General features: G+C 44.3%; 1 protein-coding gene across 3 annotated transcripts in view; it reads right to left on the bottom strand.

Moving 5' to 3' along the window:
- Positions 1-16,787, bottom strand: part of KIAA0586 (KIAA0586 ortholog) — a 192,795-nt gene that overhangs the window by 63,510 nt on the left and 112,498 nt on the right. For all 3 annotated transcript variants that reach the window (XM_073585646.1, XM_073585636.1, XM_073585640.1), the window contains 4 exons: positions 16,126-16,251; positions 15,341-15,524; positions 12,905-13,044; positions 8,423-8,510 (listed from right to left, as the gene is read on the bottom strand). In XM_073585646.1, coding sequence (XP_073441747.1) covers positions 8,423-8,510; positions 12,905-13,044; positions 15,341-15,524; positions 16,126-16,251 — 538 coding nt within the window. The remainder of the gene's footprint in view (positions 1-8,422; positions 8,511-12,904; positions 13,045-15,340; positions 15,525-16,125; positions 16,252-16,787) is intronic.

The following is a 16,787-nucleotide window of genomic DNA, read 5'->3' on the forward strand; positions in this document are numbered from 1 at the left end:
TAGCTCAGTCCATGCGTCTATTAATAATCCCATATACCTGAGAGATCCCATTATCACATCCATGTAAATGTGGCTCTGCTCACATTAAACAAAGGACATGTTAGTGCCAAAACCTGGGCTGCCAAAAAACTATGCCGCCTAGAAATAGAGTTCCATCACGTGCGTATTATGGAAGTATACACTTATAGGGTTATTTCCAAAATCGCAGGTTACAACCACTTGGACACTCCAGCAATCCCGAGAACAGGACTCTACAGAGGTGCTCCATTCATTGTCTATGAGGCTGCCGGAAATAGCCGAGCACTGTGCACGTGCGTGTGAATTGTGAAAAACATTCCAAAAAGAGTTAAACAGAAGTAAAAAAAAAAAACAAAACACATAATTTCTTACATCCCCTGTGGATGCTACATAAGCAGCTTTGCCTTTTGTACAACTTTTCTTGACTGCCGCAGGAGACTTTGGCTTTATCGGCTTTTGTGGCTTTGTGCAGCACAAGCAATGATTTCCACACATCAGAGACAGCGGATGAAGGATTGTTCTTCTTGCCATCCGTGGTATTGATGACATCCTTGTCCAGCACCACATTTCAAAGGTGTTGATTCTTCTTATCTTGTTTCTTTGGTAGGAAGTAGAGCTCTCCATTTTTGTGACCCTCTAGTAATTGATCTCGGCAAGTTAAAGAGCACCGATCACATATATACAAGGCATTCGTCTCTCGTTTACTAGTCTGTTTATACGGGCTGATTAAAACTGATGGGAACAGACATACATTGGTACAATGTATCCCACATGGATCGTGGACCCACTGCGCCAAAAACTGGGCTTACCCTGGAAGGGTATGGCTAAGTGGCTATTTGGTTTTCGGTAGAGCTCTTGATGGTGGAATTAGGCTTGAGCTGCAGGTTGCCGCCAAGTACCACTATTATTATTATTATTTATTTATATAGCACCATTGATTCCATGGTGCTGTACATGAGAAGGGGTTACATACAAATTACAGATATCACTTACAGTAAGCATACTAAATCACAGACTAATACAGAGGGGAGACGACCCTGCCCTTGCGGGCTTACATTCTACAGGATGGTGGGGAAGGAGACAGTAGGTTGGGTGGTTACAGCAGCTCCCATGCTGGTGAGGCGGTAGCTCCGATAGTGGTGAGTTCCAGGTACTGCGGCAGCTGACCCCAAGGGTCAAGATCACAGTCGTGGACTCAGAGTCCTAGACAGCATGTGCACTGGTGATGGTTCTGACAGTATGGATTCTGGAACACAAGACAGGATGGACATTGGTACTTTGAGTCAGTGGCAGGACATTATTCGGAATCACGGGTAGCCTGGATGTCGAAGCCTATTCAGACGGAACAGGACTGCTCTCAAACGGAATTAGATAATTGGATGGAATAGACTCAGGAATACGTTCCGATTCAGACAGGTCGGGTTCACTAATAGCTTCCGGTTTAGACAGGATGGGTTAAGGATTAGGCCTGTTTCACACTTCAGTTTTTTGACGTCAGTCAAAATCCGTCGTTTTGCAGAAAAAAAACGCATCCGCCATTTTTTTTGGCGGATCCGTTTTTTTACCCCATTGACTTACATTGCGGCGGATTTTTACGGCTGGTCATCCGTTGCATCCATTTTTTGACGGTTCCGTCATAATTTTGGCGTCCGCTGTCTTGAGTGGACGGACAATGAAACGTTTTGTGTGCGTTGAAAAAGCAGATAGCAACGGATCCGTCGCCATCCGCCATGCGTTATAATGGACGCCTATGGGCAGCGGATCCTTTCGCAACCGTTAATTGACGGAATCCGCCAACGGATCCGCCTTTTTATACTGAGCATGCCCAAAAGAATTTCCTTTCATGAATTTTAACCCCAAATTCCATTCTGGCAGCAAAAAAAAATCTCTCTCTCTCTCTCTCCCCTTTTCCAGAGTCATGTCACTTTAAATTTCATGAACTACCAGCTAAAACGGATCCGTCAAAAAATAGATCCTGCGTCATCCGTTTGTGGCAAAACGGAAACGGATCCGTTTTTTCACACTCTGGCGGATTTGGACTGACATCAAAAAACTGCAGTGTGAAACAGGCCTTAGGGTCCTAACAACAAACTAGTGGGTGCAAACTCAAACTACACACTAAAGAGGGCATTGTACAGACACCTCACTCCAGGGGAGGATGCCTTGAGTACTATATGCCTCCCAGCTATTGGCCGGGGTGCCAATCTAGAGTTCACGCACTGTCCTTTTTAAGAAGCAGGGAACACGCACTGTGCGAGCTGCTGGTAGATTTGTGTGCCATGGGCAGGCCTTGGGAGCATGAAGCCGAGGCAATACAGCGAGATGGCGTCCCTGATGAGAGGAGAGGAGAGTGACCATGCAGGGACGCCAGCGTTGGCGTTAAACAATAATTCTGTCCCCAACATCATGTTGTTGGCAGCACATGTGTGCCGCTAACAATGATTTTGATCAATAGGTTTGTGAGATTTAGTGCAAATACATCAGGGAAATCACTGGCATTTTTCCAGCTGATAATTGAGAACAATCATTCTTATGACCCCTTGTTCTATTGTTATTGGATTGATGTAAATGTGCCCTAATGCCACTTTCACATATCGGAGGATGGATCGCAATGCAAGGACCGACTGTGGGACTCTGGAGATGAAATTTACGGTCTCTTAGGCATACATGAAGGAAGTTATCAAGCTTGGGTCAGGAGACCCACTGCCGATCTGTGCATCAAGGCTCCATACTCGAGCCACGACACGCAGATATGTGAAGGCGGTGACAGGTCTCACCTGCTCAAGAAATGATGGAGAACTTGTGGGTACGGTTCTTTTTAGTAATTCAAAACATTGTTATTATCCTTGTGGATTCTGGTCCCCGAATCTCTCAGCTGATCATAAAATAGTTGACAGCAATCCTCCTTTGTAGTGTACAGTCTATGAATGAGTTAAAGGGAATCTGTCACCCCTTTTTTGAGATATTGTATAATGATATCATTCAATTGTGCGTCACATAAGGATTCTCTTAGTACTTTTGCTTCCCCCTGACCCCGCACCTTTCATGCATAAATACCTTTTTTATATCGGTTCAGATGTATGTAAACTGCCGCTGTCCGGTCCGCTGGGCGGGGCTTATTCACCTGCTCCCCCCCTCCCCGTCTTGCTCTATGCATTTCTTCTTGTGTAAAGCAAGACAGGGAGGAGGGGGAGCAGTTGTCATAGGTTGTCTCTTTATGATCAGCTGAGAGATTCGGGGACCAGAATCCACAAGGATAATAACAATGAACAGCAATGAACTGTGCAAGTCAGAGGCTATAGAAAGCAAATGGAGAAACATTTTTAGAGAACCAAACTGCAAAAAAAGTGCATTTAAGCAAAAAACGGAAAACAAACTTGGACCTGAAAATGGATGTAATACAGGCAAGAGCCTCCGGTTCTAGAGACTGAAGTTCTGTGCTAAATGTTTATAGGGTTTGCTATAAGTGGGTTACAGTTGTATATTCCCATAATTAGTACGTCAAAGTTTCTTGGTGAATGATGACAGAAAAACACAATTTATGATGTCCTTCTACACATCGTCCATCACTGGAGATCTGTCCCCCTATAGAGCCCCACGAGAACGAGAAATGGTCAGATATAGAAAAAATGGAAAACTCTTATTATAGAGACAGTTTCTGTGGTTTCACCACCACATAAATAATAGGGCATTAAATCAGAGAAAACAGCTGCAGAAACTGGGGAAATGGATTCCCGAGTGCCACAAAGCCCAAAATTAGACATAAAATAATTAGACATAAATTGTCCCAAAGTCTCCAGCTTGTCTACAAAACATGAGAATATTTTTCTATTAATTATAAAGTAGATTTAAAAACGTCATTTAAGGAATAATACACATTAATAAATCATAAAGATCTCCACGTACACTTTCCATGGTAGCTGCAAGTGACGACTGTGTGGATTTCAGTAGCATTTTCCTTAAGGGGACAGTATCAGATTCTAAAAATCCCCATTAAATAGGATCTTTTATAGAAATGAGCAGAGCACATGTTTTTCTTGATGGTTTATGGACACACAATAGATATGATTCACAGGTGTGTATGAAACCATCCTAGAGTCACACCTCAAGTTTTTGAGACAGGTTTTTTGAGCAGGATACATGGGGCTGCTGTGTGCTATGGTGTAGATTGTCGACAGATCAGTATCGTGATCATGTCGGGCACATCCCAATGCAGGTACCACCAATGGGACTCACATGCATCTCAAGAATAGTATCCTGACGTTTGTGTGTGTGAGGTGATTATAATTCTCATTCATTTGTATGAGATTTCTGATCGCCTCTCCTCTGACAGAAGTAATTCCTGGCATGAAATCAGCGTATATCATAGAATCATAGAATCGTAGAGTTGGAAGGGACCTCCTGGGTCATCTGGTCCAACCCCCTGCTCAAAGCAGGATTCGCTAAATCATCCCAGTTAGATGTCTGTCCAGCCTCTGTTTGAAGACTTCCATTGAAAGAGAACTCACCACTTCTCGTGGCAGCCTGTTCCACTCATTGATCACTCTAACTGTCAAAAAGTTTTTTCTAATATCTAATCTGTGTCTCCTCCCATTCAGCTTCATCCCATTGCTTCTAGTCTTTCCTTGTGCAAATGAGAATAAAGTTGATCCTTCTACAATGTGACAGCCCTTTAGATATTTGTAGACAGCTATTAAGTCTCCTCTCAGTCTTCTCTTTTGCAAACTAAACATTCCCAAATCCTGCAACCTTTCCTCATAAGACAGGGTTTGCAGACCGGTCACCATTCTGGTCGCTCTTTTCTGAACTTGCTCCAGTTTGTTGATGTCTTTTTTAAAATGTGGTGCCCAAAATTGGACACAATATTCCAGATGAGGTCTGACCAAAGAGGAGTAGAGGGAAATAATTACTTCACGTGATCTAGACTGTATGCTTCTGTTAATACATCCTAGAATTGCATTTGCCTTTTTTGCTGCTGCATCACACTGTTGACTCATATTCAGTCTGTGATCTATTAGTATACCCAAGTCTTTTTCACATGTGCTGTCACTTAGCCCTATTCCTCCCATTCTATATATGCTTTTTTCATTTTTATTGCCCAGATGTAGTACTTTGCATTTCTCCCTGTTAAAAACCATTCTGTTAGTTGCTGCCCACTTCTCCAGTTTATTTAAATCTTTTTGAATCCTCTCTCTCTCTTCTCTAGTATTAGCTATCCCTCCTAGCTTTGTGTCATCAGCAAATTTAATCAGTTTACCCTCAATTCCTTCATCTAAATCGTTGATAAAGATGTTGAACAATACAGGGCCCAGGACAGAGCCCTGTGGTACCCCACTTGAGACATTCTTCCAACTGGATGTGCAGCCATTTACGACCACTCTTTGGGTCCGATCACTAAGCCAGTTATGAATCCACCTAACAGTTGCCTTGTCCATTCCATACTTAGTCATTTTTTCAATAAGGATTGTATGAGAGACTTTGTCAAATGCTTTGCTGAAGTCAAGATATACTATATCTACAGCATTTCCTTGATCCACCCAATCAGTAATACCATCATAGAAGGAAATTAAATTAGTCTGACATGACTTATTAGTTACAAACCCATGCTGACTCTGTTTAATCACTTCATTCTTATCCAGGTATTGACATACATGTTGTTTAATAATTTGTTCAAAGATCTTTCCTGGTATATATTGTGTATCCATGGTGCTATACACAAGTTACACAAATCCATAGGTTGTCTCTTCCTTTCCCATTATTTTTTTCCTCTCTGGCAGTGCTCCACTCTACTTCCTGGGTCCTACGGAAGGGCCGCCCCCTATTTCCTCGATCCCTCGACAGAGCTTCCCTTATTTCCTCCGCCCCTTGGCAGGGATTTCCCTATTTCCTCGGCAAGGCTGCCCCTTATTTCCTCGGTGCCTCGGCAGGGCTTCCCCTATTTACTCGGCCCTTCGGCAGGGCTTCCTCTATTTCCTCGGTCCTTCAGCAAGGTTTCCCCTATTTGCACTGTCCTTCCCCTATTTCCTTGGTCCCTCGGCAGGGCCACCCCCTATTTCCTCAGTTCCTCGGCAGGGCCGCCCCCTATTTCCTCGGCAAGGCCGCCCCCTACTTCCTCGGTCCCTCGGCAGGGCCGGCCCCTATCTCCTCGGTCCCTTGGCATGGCCGCCCCCTATTTCTTCGGTCCCTCGGCAGGGCCGCCCCCTATTTCTTCGGTCCCTCGGCAGGGCCGCCCCCTATTTCTTCGGTCCCTCGGCAGGGCCGCCCCCTATTTCTTCAGTCCCTCGGCAGGGCCGCCCACTACTTCCTCGGTCCCCCAGTATGACTTCCCTCTTAGTGTTATATAACAGAATAGTACGCTCTCCTCTCACCATAGCTCCTCTCATATTTAGACCCCAGTCAAACTTGACTCTCCATATCTTTCCTAATTGCTAATGTTCAGCCTCTAGGAGAAGTCTGCAGGCTTCATTGCTCAACAAGGGCTACCAGTGCAAAAGAACGTTGGCTGCAGCCTTCGCTTCTCAGACAGCCTCCTTCCTAGCTCGATGATGCCAGATTCTCTTCTTGGTTCTGTGTCATATGGCGCAGCTCTAACCGGCACATTTAATTTTAATTAAGCGAGGTCATAGGTCAGAAAAGAGGGTGATCAGCTTATAGTTTGGCAGTGAGAAATTCCTTATAGACAAATTGTTCTGACCAGTGCAAAACTTTTAATAGCAAACCTAAGAGATACGGCTCCAGGATCGCCAATCCCTCCATGTGTTGCCACAATGGTGTGAATTTATTACAACTCCCTCTTAAAGGTACTGTCACACTTAGCGATGCACCAGCAATCCCGACTAGCGATATGACGCGGTCAGGATCGCTGATGCATTGCTAAGTGGTCGCTAGTGAGCTGCCACACAGGTAGATCTCACCAGCGACATAGCAGGGGTCGGGGGTCGCTATTTACCTGTCAGACGAGGCGATCCTGACGTCCTCCCGCCCGCCTCCACGCGTCGCTCGTCGGCGCCACAGGAAGCCCAGCAGGAAGCTGATGACGAGAAACGGTCCAGGACGTTCTCGCGCGATCAGCGATAACCAGAGGGGGAGCGGTCGGAGGTAAGTATCAGACATAGCGATATCGCTAGCAATATCGCTATAACGTCACAAAAACCAGTGACGTTATAGCGATATTGCTAGCGATATCGCTTAGTGTGACAGGCCCTTAAGGCTCCATATACATTGAACGACAGCCTAACGTATATAGGGGCCTCCCAACTCCTGATGTCAGGAGAAGACAATGGTTGGGCAACTGAAATTTTCAAACAAGACCCTTTTCTTTCTCAGGAGATAAAACCTCAGCTGTCTGGCAGCCTTTTTCTCCTCTCTCCTTTCTGAATGTCGAGCCATGCCAAGCACTCGTGTATGGGGAATCAGGAGAGACAGATGACTGCCAAACGAGCAGTCGGACATCCGCCATCGCTTGTGTAAGCCAGCTTTAGTAACAGAAAGGCGCTATTTGGGTTGCATTCATCTGTCCGTGTCTCATGATATGTGTATGGACTTTGCTTTATGGACCAACCGCGAGTCTCCGGAGCCCAAATCAACAGTCTCGGAGGGAAATATGAGCCTGCATAGTTTGGGTGAGGAGACCGGCGCCCGGTCCATACTGCACACATGCTGCAGTAACATGTTTCATGGTCTAAGACTGGTCCGGTTTACTACAGAAGTCCAGCCATTGTGAACAGAGACCTCACAGGGTCATGGAAAATATTTAGGTGCATTCAATGGAAATAAAATCTACTTTCGTATGTGATATGGTAATTGGGAGCATACTGAATAATATCACAAAACAATATTGTACGTAATGGTGCCAACGTCTAGAGCAGGACCACTCTGCTCTGGGCGACATTGGACCCTCTCTACATTGCCCATATGCTCTAATAAGCCTTTTGTACAGGGAATTAAGACAAACTATTGGCCAGATAAATTGATCTTAAAGAGTCACTACGGGAAAATCTCATGTCTGGTACAGAACTTTTGGAGAAGTGTGTGACACTGGGCTTCAATGATAGGATACCCTTCTTATGCACCATCATAGGTATTTTACACGTAAAATTTGAAGAATGTTAAAAAAAATGTTTTAAAGAGGATACTCCTAACTCCATGATTTAGGAAATAAAAACAAAAATTCTTAAAAACCTCTCAGTCTCCACTGACCATAATGTATGGCCTCCGCGTGCAGAAACAACAGTGATGCCATCTTGTGGTGATCTGCGGCATTGACGTCGACGTTCCTTCCATAGGGGAGTCCGACACCTCCCAGCAGAATTTGCTTTCACACCGGCCTCAGAATACTTAGCATGTGCATAGAAAAACATCCTCTGCCAAACCGCTGGCTGTTAAAACTCAGACAAACATTTACCTTGCTGCGGATCATCGCTTGACTTCACGCCAACTTGTATGAGGCGGGTAGGCACAGGCTGGTGCTCTCTTTGAGGTTCTCCAGGTCCCTGTGATAATCATAAAACGTGTTAAAAAGCAACTGTGAATGGGATACTGAAAAAAGAAAGAAAGAACAAACGCCCCCATGCTGCACTCCTGCAAACTGACAGCTGGGAACGCCTTCCTTTCCAGAAATGATCATGGATCAAGGACCTGGCAGCAAATTGGTTAAAAACAGGCGTAAATGTGCCTCCTTCTAAACACTCAGCACCGTAGGCAGCCCAAGCCTTGCTGTCACTCCAACTCGGGGTCACGCTTTCCCTTAAAGAGAAAGCATCTGGGGTCCGTGTGTGCTGAGCAGTTATCTCCTGTGACTGATCCTAGTCTGGGAATCCCAGCCAGACAATAGCGCCCCCAGCTACGAGTGGTGTAAATTACATACTGCAAGGCCAGCAGTGATGTGCTGTCATACTGTACAGTCTGCAAGCAAAAAATGCAAACGCAATTCTGGGATTATTGACATTTTTTTTTCTCTAAATTTAAAAAAAAAAAATACTTGGGCACAACACAGATGTAATCTCCCATTACATTCTTCCAAAAATGGCTACCATGGGTTAGGGCAATTCCTTGTAAATGATGGGAAATATACTGTTGCATACACCAAACATGGGCCCCTACACGAAAATGCATTTTTTTAGCGCAGATGTGATTCTGCACTGAAAAAACACAATTGCAAATTTTACATGCACTTTTCAGGTTCCCGACCGAAGTTTATAGGGAAAACGCACCGAAAAACCCCACAGTTCTGTAGCATCTCATAACATCCAGCAAGTATGAGCCTACAGGGAATGGCGTCCGCGATGCTTGAACAATGCATTCATTGCTCTGGAGGTAAACCATAAAAAGTAAAGTCTCGTAAAGGGGTCGTCTGTTTCAGGTCCCATTAGTGGGATCCCCATCTACTATCCAGCAGACTAATAGAGAGGCGTATTAGTGAGAGGAGTGCTACTCCTGCCCCTCAGGATGGTGACTGACAGGACCACCACCATGTAATTACCGATTCCAATTGGACGCTATTTAGATCCTATTAGACAAAGGGAACAATATTCATTTGTGCCATTTAGTCTGGACCTGGAGCTGTAACACGCTGCCCCTACACAAATGAGCACAGTCGCTGATTTTCGAGTGTCTAATTCTCACTGCAACATTGTCCTGTCGGGAAATTTACACCTTTGGTGTCTGTGACTATCTAAATATACCTGGGAAGGTCGCATGGGGCTGCTAATTAATACGGCTGCCTGCCAGTGTGTGCTGACTAACATGGCACGCAAACACCGGCGTATGGCTAAGAGCTGTCCGTATAGTGATCCCTGGGGGTTCACTACTGAGTTTAGCCCTGAATCCAACATGGTGAGAAGGGAGTCAAGTATAAAGCATGAGGAGGTCAGCCATAAACAACATCGTATGGTTATATTAGACTTAAGATGCATGGCAAATGGAGTCACTTTAGACATGACATTGTTCATTTGGTATTGATCCACCCAGAGCTGCATTCACAATTCTGCAAGTCTGCAGCCTTCCCTGCTCTGGTGATTTGTATCCTTGGAAATCTACTTTTACTAGCACTAGTATGTGCACAAGACGTCTTAATTCTGACGGGGACCTGCCGATTTCCTAGGTGAAGCAGCTGCAGGATAGAGTCGGGGGGTCTTTCTCCTGAATACGTTTTGGTGTCGTTTTAGCAACTTTTACTTATAAATTTGACTATTAAGAATGGATATATCACTTCTTTTAACGGCTTCAGTGTTTCCAAACCATTTAGAGGTTAAAAGAAGTGACACAGGATGGCACATGTGCACAGTGATGTGTTTTTTTTTTACATTGCTGTCTACTATGTTCATTTTTTGGGGGTGTTTTTTCCAGTGGATTCCAGGCAGAATCTACATGAAAAAGCCGTTGTGTGCTGAAATTCAGTAGGAGAGCGAATGCAGCTCTGGATTGTAATACAGGCTGTGGATCATCAGGGCCACTAGATAAATGAAGCAATATATTTACCTACTTAGCACACTTTTATGCATTTTTTCTTTTAAGGGGCTGTCTCACCTTCGTCAACTGGTGAAATCGCAAAGTGCTAATAAAAACAAGCAACTTTGCATTTTCCCACTAATTACAAATCCTCTCTGTTAACAAGATTGGAGGGATTTTTCAAGCTGTAGTTTACTACTTGTTGTCTAGGTTACCGGCCACCATTGTTGGCTCTCTGGAGAGGCAGAGTCTTAAGGCCCCGTCACACTAAGCGACTTACCAGCGATCCCGACACCGATATCAAGGTGTCAGGATCGCTAGTAAGTCGCTATGTGATCGCTGGTGAGCTGTCACACAGACAGCTTCACCAGCGATCGCTAGCCATCCCTGTAAAAAATAGAATCAAAGTAAAAAATATAGTTATTCTCACCTTCCGACGTCCTGTTCAGCCATCCTGCCTCTCTCCACGCTCCGGTCCCAGTGATCCTTTGCGAGAATGACCGCGAGATGTCACGGTCTCGAGGGATAACAAAGTCTCGCGGTCATTCATGCAAAGGATCACTGGGACCGGAGCGTGGAGAGAGGCAGGATGGCTGAACGGGACGTCGGAAGGTGAGAATAACTATACTTTTTATTTTTTTTATTATTTTTTTACACCTGATCGCTGGTCTCCCGCCTGTCACACACAGCGATGCGTGCTGGCCAGAGGGAGACCAGCGACCAAAGAAATGTCCAGAGGTTTCTTCCAGCGATCAGCGATACCGGCAGGGGGGCCGCTCGCTGGTCGCTGTCACACACAGCGATCTCGCTGGTGAGATCGCTGTTACGTCACAAAAGTTGTGACTCAGCAGCGATCTCGCTACCGAGATCGCTTAGTGTGACGGGGCCTTAGGCACAGTGCGCAGCACTGGCAAACTCTTTGCTATAGAGCTTGTCAGTGCTGGATCCGGCTGGCTTCAGCGTCTCCTCTGATGCTGCGGAGGCAAAGCTCCTTCTGCTAGCAGCATGGGAGAGCCACAATTTGGGCCACCGGCTGAAACATCCCCGGAGGGTAAGAGATTGGGAGGCAGGGAGCGGTTTGCTCCTGAAGACAGAACCATATGACAAACCCTTTTAAATTAAAATCTATGACATTAATATTTTCGGTTCGTTGAACAAATGGGCAAAACTGTGAGAGCACCGAGAAGGGGAGAGCACGAAGGCACTAAATTGGGGCACTTTGCTAGATTCTAACCAGGGTGCCATCAATAACGCTGCATATTTTCTCAACTGCTGAAATTTGTCATGAAAACCTAGTGTACACCTAGCTCACTTTACAACTGCTGTAAAAGTGGGCAGGATCTACTCACATGTGTGATGTCACAACTCTCCTCCCCTTCTAGTCGTTTGCAAAAGAATGGGAGGATGAGGTTTAGAATCACAGTGAGGAGCTACTTTGTTGGTGACTGTAATGTGACACTGACCAGTAGTCTTCTGTGTCACCGAGGACGGCTGGTAGCGCCGATTCTGTTAGTTGGTGCTGCTCACTGTATCATAAGCTAGGGTTAGATACGCAAACTATATCACACACTGGCATTAGATACAGGGCTCAGTGTAGTGTATCACGTGATGGGATTAGATACAGGGTTCAGCTGAGTGTATCACACAGGATGGGATTAGATACGCAGACAATATCACACGCTGGGATTACATACAAGGAGTGTACCACTTACTAACAAGCCGGGCAAGGACTGATGTGCTATTGTTAGAAAGTTCCAACAACCCAAGGTCCTGGGAGTCAAACCCCACCGATCTGATACTTATGACCTGTTCTAACAATAAATGATCAACATTTTATATTGATAAGATTTTTATTGCTGGAAAACCCCTTTAGTTTTTACACTATGTGACAAGAACCAGAGAACTGGGCACTAACCCGTGTTAAATTTTGGACCATAAAACTAAATCAAGTTGAAAGCAAAGTTGGAGTTGCACCTTAGAGACTACCTCCACTTTTAGCCATCTTTGATATATCATTAAGAATAAGACATATGGAAATCTCCGAGCTATAAGCTGAAGACACTCAGCAGGACTCTCCGCCGTAATTGGGACCCCCGGCTCGTGGAGTCGTAGCGATCCAGCTCCTGATATGCCGCACGCCTGCCTTTCATGTACAAACCTAATGTATAGGTTTACTATATTGGCCGTTTCATGTAATCCAACATTAAATATAAGACGGAATTGAAATCTTTCCCGAGAAATACTCCAGAAAACAGACATTCCTTTTCATATTCCCCGACTGAAGTCAAATAATTGGGGTTTCTCTGCTGGCGGAGGCTATAAAACGTGAGGTACTGAGGGGCCCTTGTTTGTTCCAGGAGTAGAAATAGACCAAAATATAAAACACATGTGGGGAAAGAAAAAATGTCAGTACAGAACAAAGCATTCATGTCTTCACCTGTGAGGTGTTTCTGGCCGCAGCTGGAATTTGGTGCAAATCTTCGGCATGTGGATAATAAGCAGGCAAAAGCTGGGATTCCAGATCACCGAGACTCATTGGCCCAGAACTAATATTATCGGCGTCTCTCTGGCTCTCTCCTGGGGAGGGAATGCTTACTTTTAGTGTACGAATACATGTTTAAAAGAAAAAGAAATAATAATTACCAGGGAATGTAAAATGTAAGCCCCCCACTCAGCCTCTTCTAGCAAGTTATTGCCCAATGTAATTTAGCAATTTCTTCGTTATACCTTTAAAGGGATTTTCCCCTTTATAGTTACATTTCTAATATGCCATAAATGTGAGCATATTGTGCCAGGATGCTCTATACTTACCTCAGGTCTCCACTTCAAGCTTTCCTACTTGTAAAAGGATAGGTCTTTAAGCATTGGACAAGTCATTCGCCTCGTCAGCAAGAATCAAGATGGTGGTGAGGGGCTTTTCCTATGTGACCACCCTCCAGTGTAGTAGACAGAGCTGCACTCAGATGTGCAGATACAGTCAGCAAAATCTCCTGCATCTATGGAAGAGCAAGGAGACAGAGCACACAGTGCCGTGTCCAAAGTTTACAGTCCTACTGATGGGCAGAAATGAAAGGTGGATAGTTAATAGATGATCAATTGGTTCAGGACTAATCATCAGTATGGGGGTCCGATATTGTATTTGAATAGGGCGATAGTTGTGATTGCTTGCTCTTACTCCATCTGTATAGAACTGATATAGTTGACTTTTGCTGCCTTCGGCCACCTTCGTCAGTTTTTAGAGGTGGTCGTATGTTCTAGCAACAGAGGGGGTCTCGTCCACTTGGCAGATATCACCTATCCAGTGGAGTGGAGATAAAGGACTTTAGGGAAAGTGGACTCAAAATGCTCTTATACACCTAAAATAACACAAAGATCAGGTGGCTCCCGACTGTGCTCGGTTCTCAGTGTTTTGGCTGCATTGGTGACATCACGAGCATCACCACTGTGTTCAATCGCTGAACTCAGTGGCTCTACAAATCTAGACGAGGAGTCAACACTGGACAATAGAGTGTTGATACCTGCTCTTTTATTTTCGACATATAAGCGCATTTCCTTTAAGGAGAAAACCCCTTTGTTTTTATATTATTGGAATACTACATGTACGGCACAAGTTGGAAGAAGCAGTTAAAGCCAGGACCTGCCGCTAACAATCGCTGGTGGAGCGGAGCGCGGCCCGTGACTGTTAACCTGTTAAATGTTGCTGTCAAACTCTGCCGGAGGCATTTAACATGTGCTGGCATGGGGTCGAGTCATTCCATATGCCCTTTAGCGCGAACCTGATGTAAACGTGCTGAAGACCCCTGTACTTGCCATTACAAAACTCCTTTGAAATCCTACTTGTTGCCAGACTTCAAAGGAAACCGTGACTTTTACTATATGCAGCGATGCTGTGCCATCACTGTATATAACACAAGCGATCAGACAATCGCAGCTTCAAGTCCCCTAAGGGTTGAACAAGTACAGTGAAAAGTAAAAAAAAGAAATGAAAATAAATATCAACTCACACCCCTTTTTCATTAAAAATAAAGATATTACATTTTTTTTAAAAAAATACATGTTTTTTTTACCACATTCAAAAAAGTCTAATCAAAATATGAAAATAATTAGCCCGAATGATAAATACCGTAAACGGAAAAAAATTTAGAGCATCAAAATAACGTTGTTTTTTTAATCGCAGCAATTCCTCAAAAAAATGCTGTAATAAGCGATCAAAACATCACATCTACCCCAAAATGGTGTCAATAAAAATGTTGTATTGGACCACAAAAACGGACAGCTCCATAAACAGAAAAATAAAAACAATAAGGGTCATGGAAAATGGCGACACAACCCCAACATTTTTTTTTTTTTTTAAGATTGTAAGCATGTGAGCAGGACCCTCACTCCTCCTGTAATTGTTGAACTGTGTTACTTTGTGATGTCTTTAATGTCTGACCATGTTCCCGCTTAATTGTAAAGTGCTGCAGAATGTGTTGGTGGTATAAATAAATTATTTTTTTTGTACAACTTTTTTCCACCACTAAAATAATTAAAAGAAAAAAACTAGACATGTTTGGTAATTGTACTAATGAGCAGAATCACATTGCAAGGTCAAATTTACCACAAAAACTTGTAGACTATGAAGAAACCAGAGTTCTGCTGAACAACCAGGTGATCCGTGGGAGTGATGGAGGACAGACCCCCACCAATCTGATACCGATGACCTAAGGCTAGACCAGGATTATTAAAGCCACAGAAAACTCTGTAGCCTAGCCATAAATTGACTCAAGTGATACCAGTTCCTTTCCCAAATCTATTCTGTCTCTTTGCAGAATATGATGACTGTATTGAAGCAGCTACAAACAAAAGAAGAAAAAAATCTAATGTATATCACCTGGTATATTCATTTGTGGTCCATGGGTTGATGGATGCCTCCTTAGATGTCCTGCAGTTTGACCTGTAGTGCCGCCTGGGTCAATAAAAGCAGAATGTCCCACTAGGATCTGCTCGGCTGCTGGTGTCAGACGTGGCCTCTGACCCTCGCTGATTTCCCCCATGCTGTTCTCATCCCCAGAGCTCTAGAGCAAAGACAATAAATAGATAAGTATATAAACGTGTCACGAAGGACAAGAAAAGTGATCTGTAAATGTCCAGAATGATGTCATGAGGCCATATATGTGGAGGCATAACAAGCCGTCGTTATCAATGCTAGTAAAATAGAAGTAAAACGGGCAAAACGTCACCACGGTAAAGAAAGCTACACGAGGACTCCAATCTCTGCACTGAGAGACTTACATAAGGCTATGTGCCCACGTAGTGATTCTGAAGCAGAATAAACCTGAGCAGAATCGCACACCCTGCTCCCGGGAAAACGCATGCGTTTTTTGATGCGCTTTTGTAAGCATTTGTCAAGCGTTTTCCTAAGCGTTTTTGCCAATATAATTGATGGTATGTGGAATCGCAAAATTAATGAACATGCTGTGTTTTTAATCGCTAAGCGTTTCCGCAGCGGTTAAAAACGCACCATTGGCACAAGATGTGCGTTTTTCATTAAAAATCAATTGGATGCTTTTCTTAAGCATTTCTGCAGCAGAATCGCTTGTCTAAAAGCACTGCAGAAACGCTTAAAAAACGCTACGTGGGCACACAGCCTAACTCTAATAATGTGGGGCACGTTACCTCGGGATGGTAAAATACTTCTTGCGGTGCAAGAGAATCTTGATTCAATTTGGCCAAGAGCAACCGGACAGGGTCATGATGTGCTCCTCTGTCCATTATTTGTCCTTCACTGGGAGGATCGAATTCCTGGAGAAAGAGTCTCGCTGTTACTGGCAGATGTGATGGTAATTGAAAATAACCTAAGAACAGTAGTATTTGGCCACATTGGGTAATTTTTGGCATATTACAGCAATACCTAGAGGCTGGTTGATTTGAATCGTATATATAGTTAAAGGGGTTGTCCAATACTTGGACAATCGCTTCTCATACCCCACGCTTGGCCACGGTAAAATAAAAAACTTATACTCACTTCCTGTGCCGACACCATACTGGCGGTGTCGGTACTAGCACTCCTCGGGGCTCTGGTGCAGGTGTTATGACATATGACCCTTGTGCCCAGACAGCGCGCTATCGTCACTGAACATCAGTGAACATGAAGATGAAGACTGAGCTGCAGCTGATCCTCGGCTTCATCTTCACTGTCTCCACCTTCTGAACATGAAGTCATCGCCGGGATCACGTGCCACAACAACCGCACAGAAGCACCAGGGAGAGCGAGTGCCGACACCACGGCGCTGGCACAGCAGGGGAATATATTCTTTTTCATTTTATCGGGGCCAAGT

The sequence above is a fragment of the Dendrobates tinctorius genome, unplaced genomic scaffold, assembly GCF_039654945.1.
Source record: "Dendrobates tinctorius isolate UK_male_01 unplaced genomic scaffold, ASM3965494v1 ptg000010l, whole genome shotgun sequence".
NCBI lineage: Eukaryota > Metazoa > Chordata > Amphibia > Anura > Dendrobatidae > Dendrobates > Dendrobates tinctorius.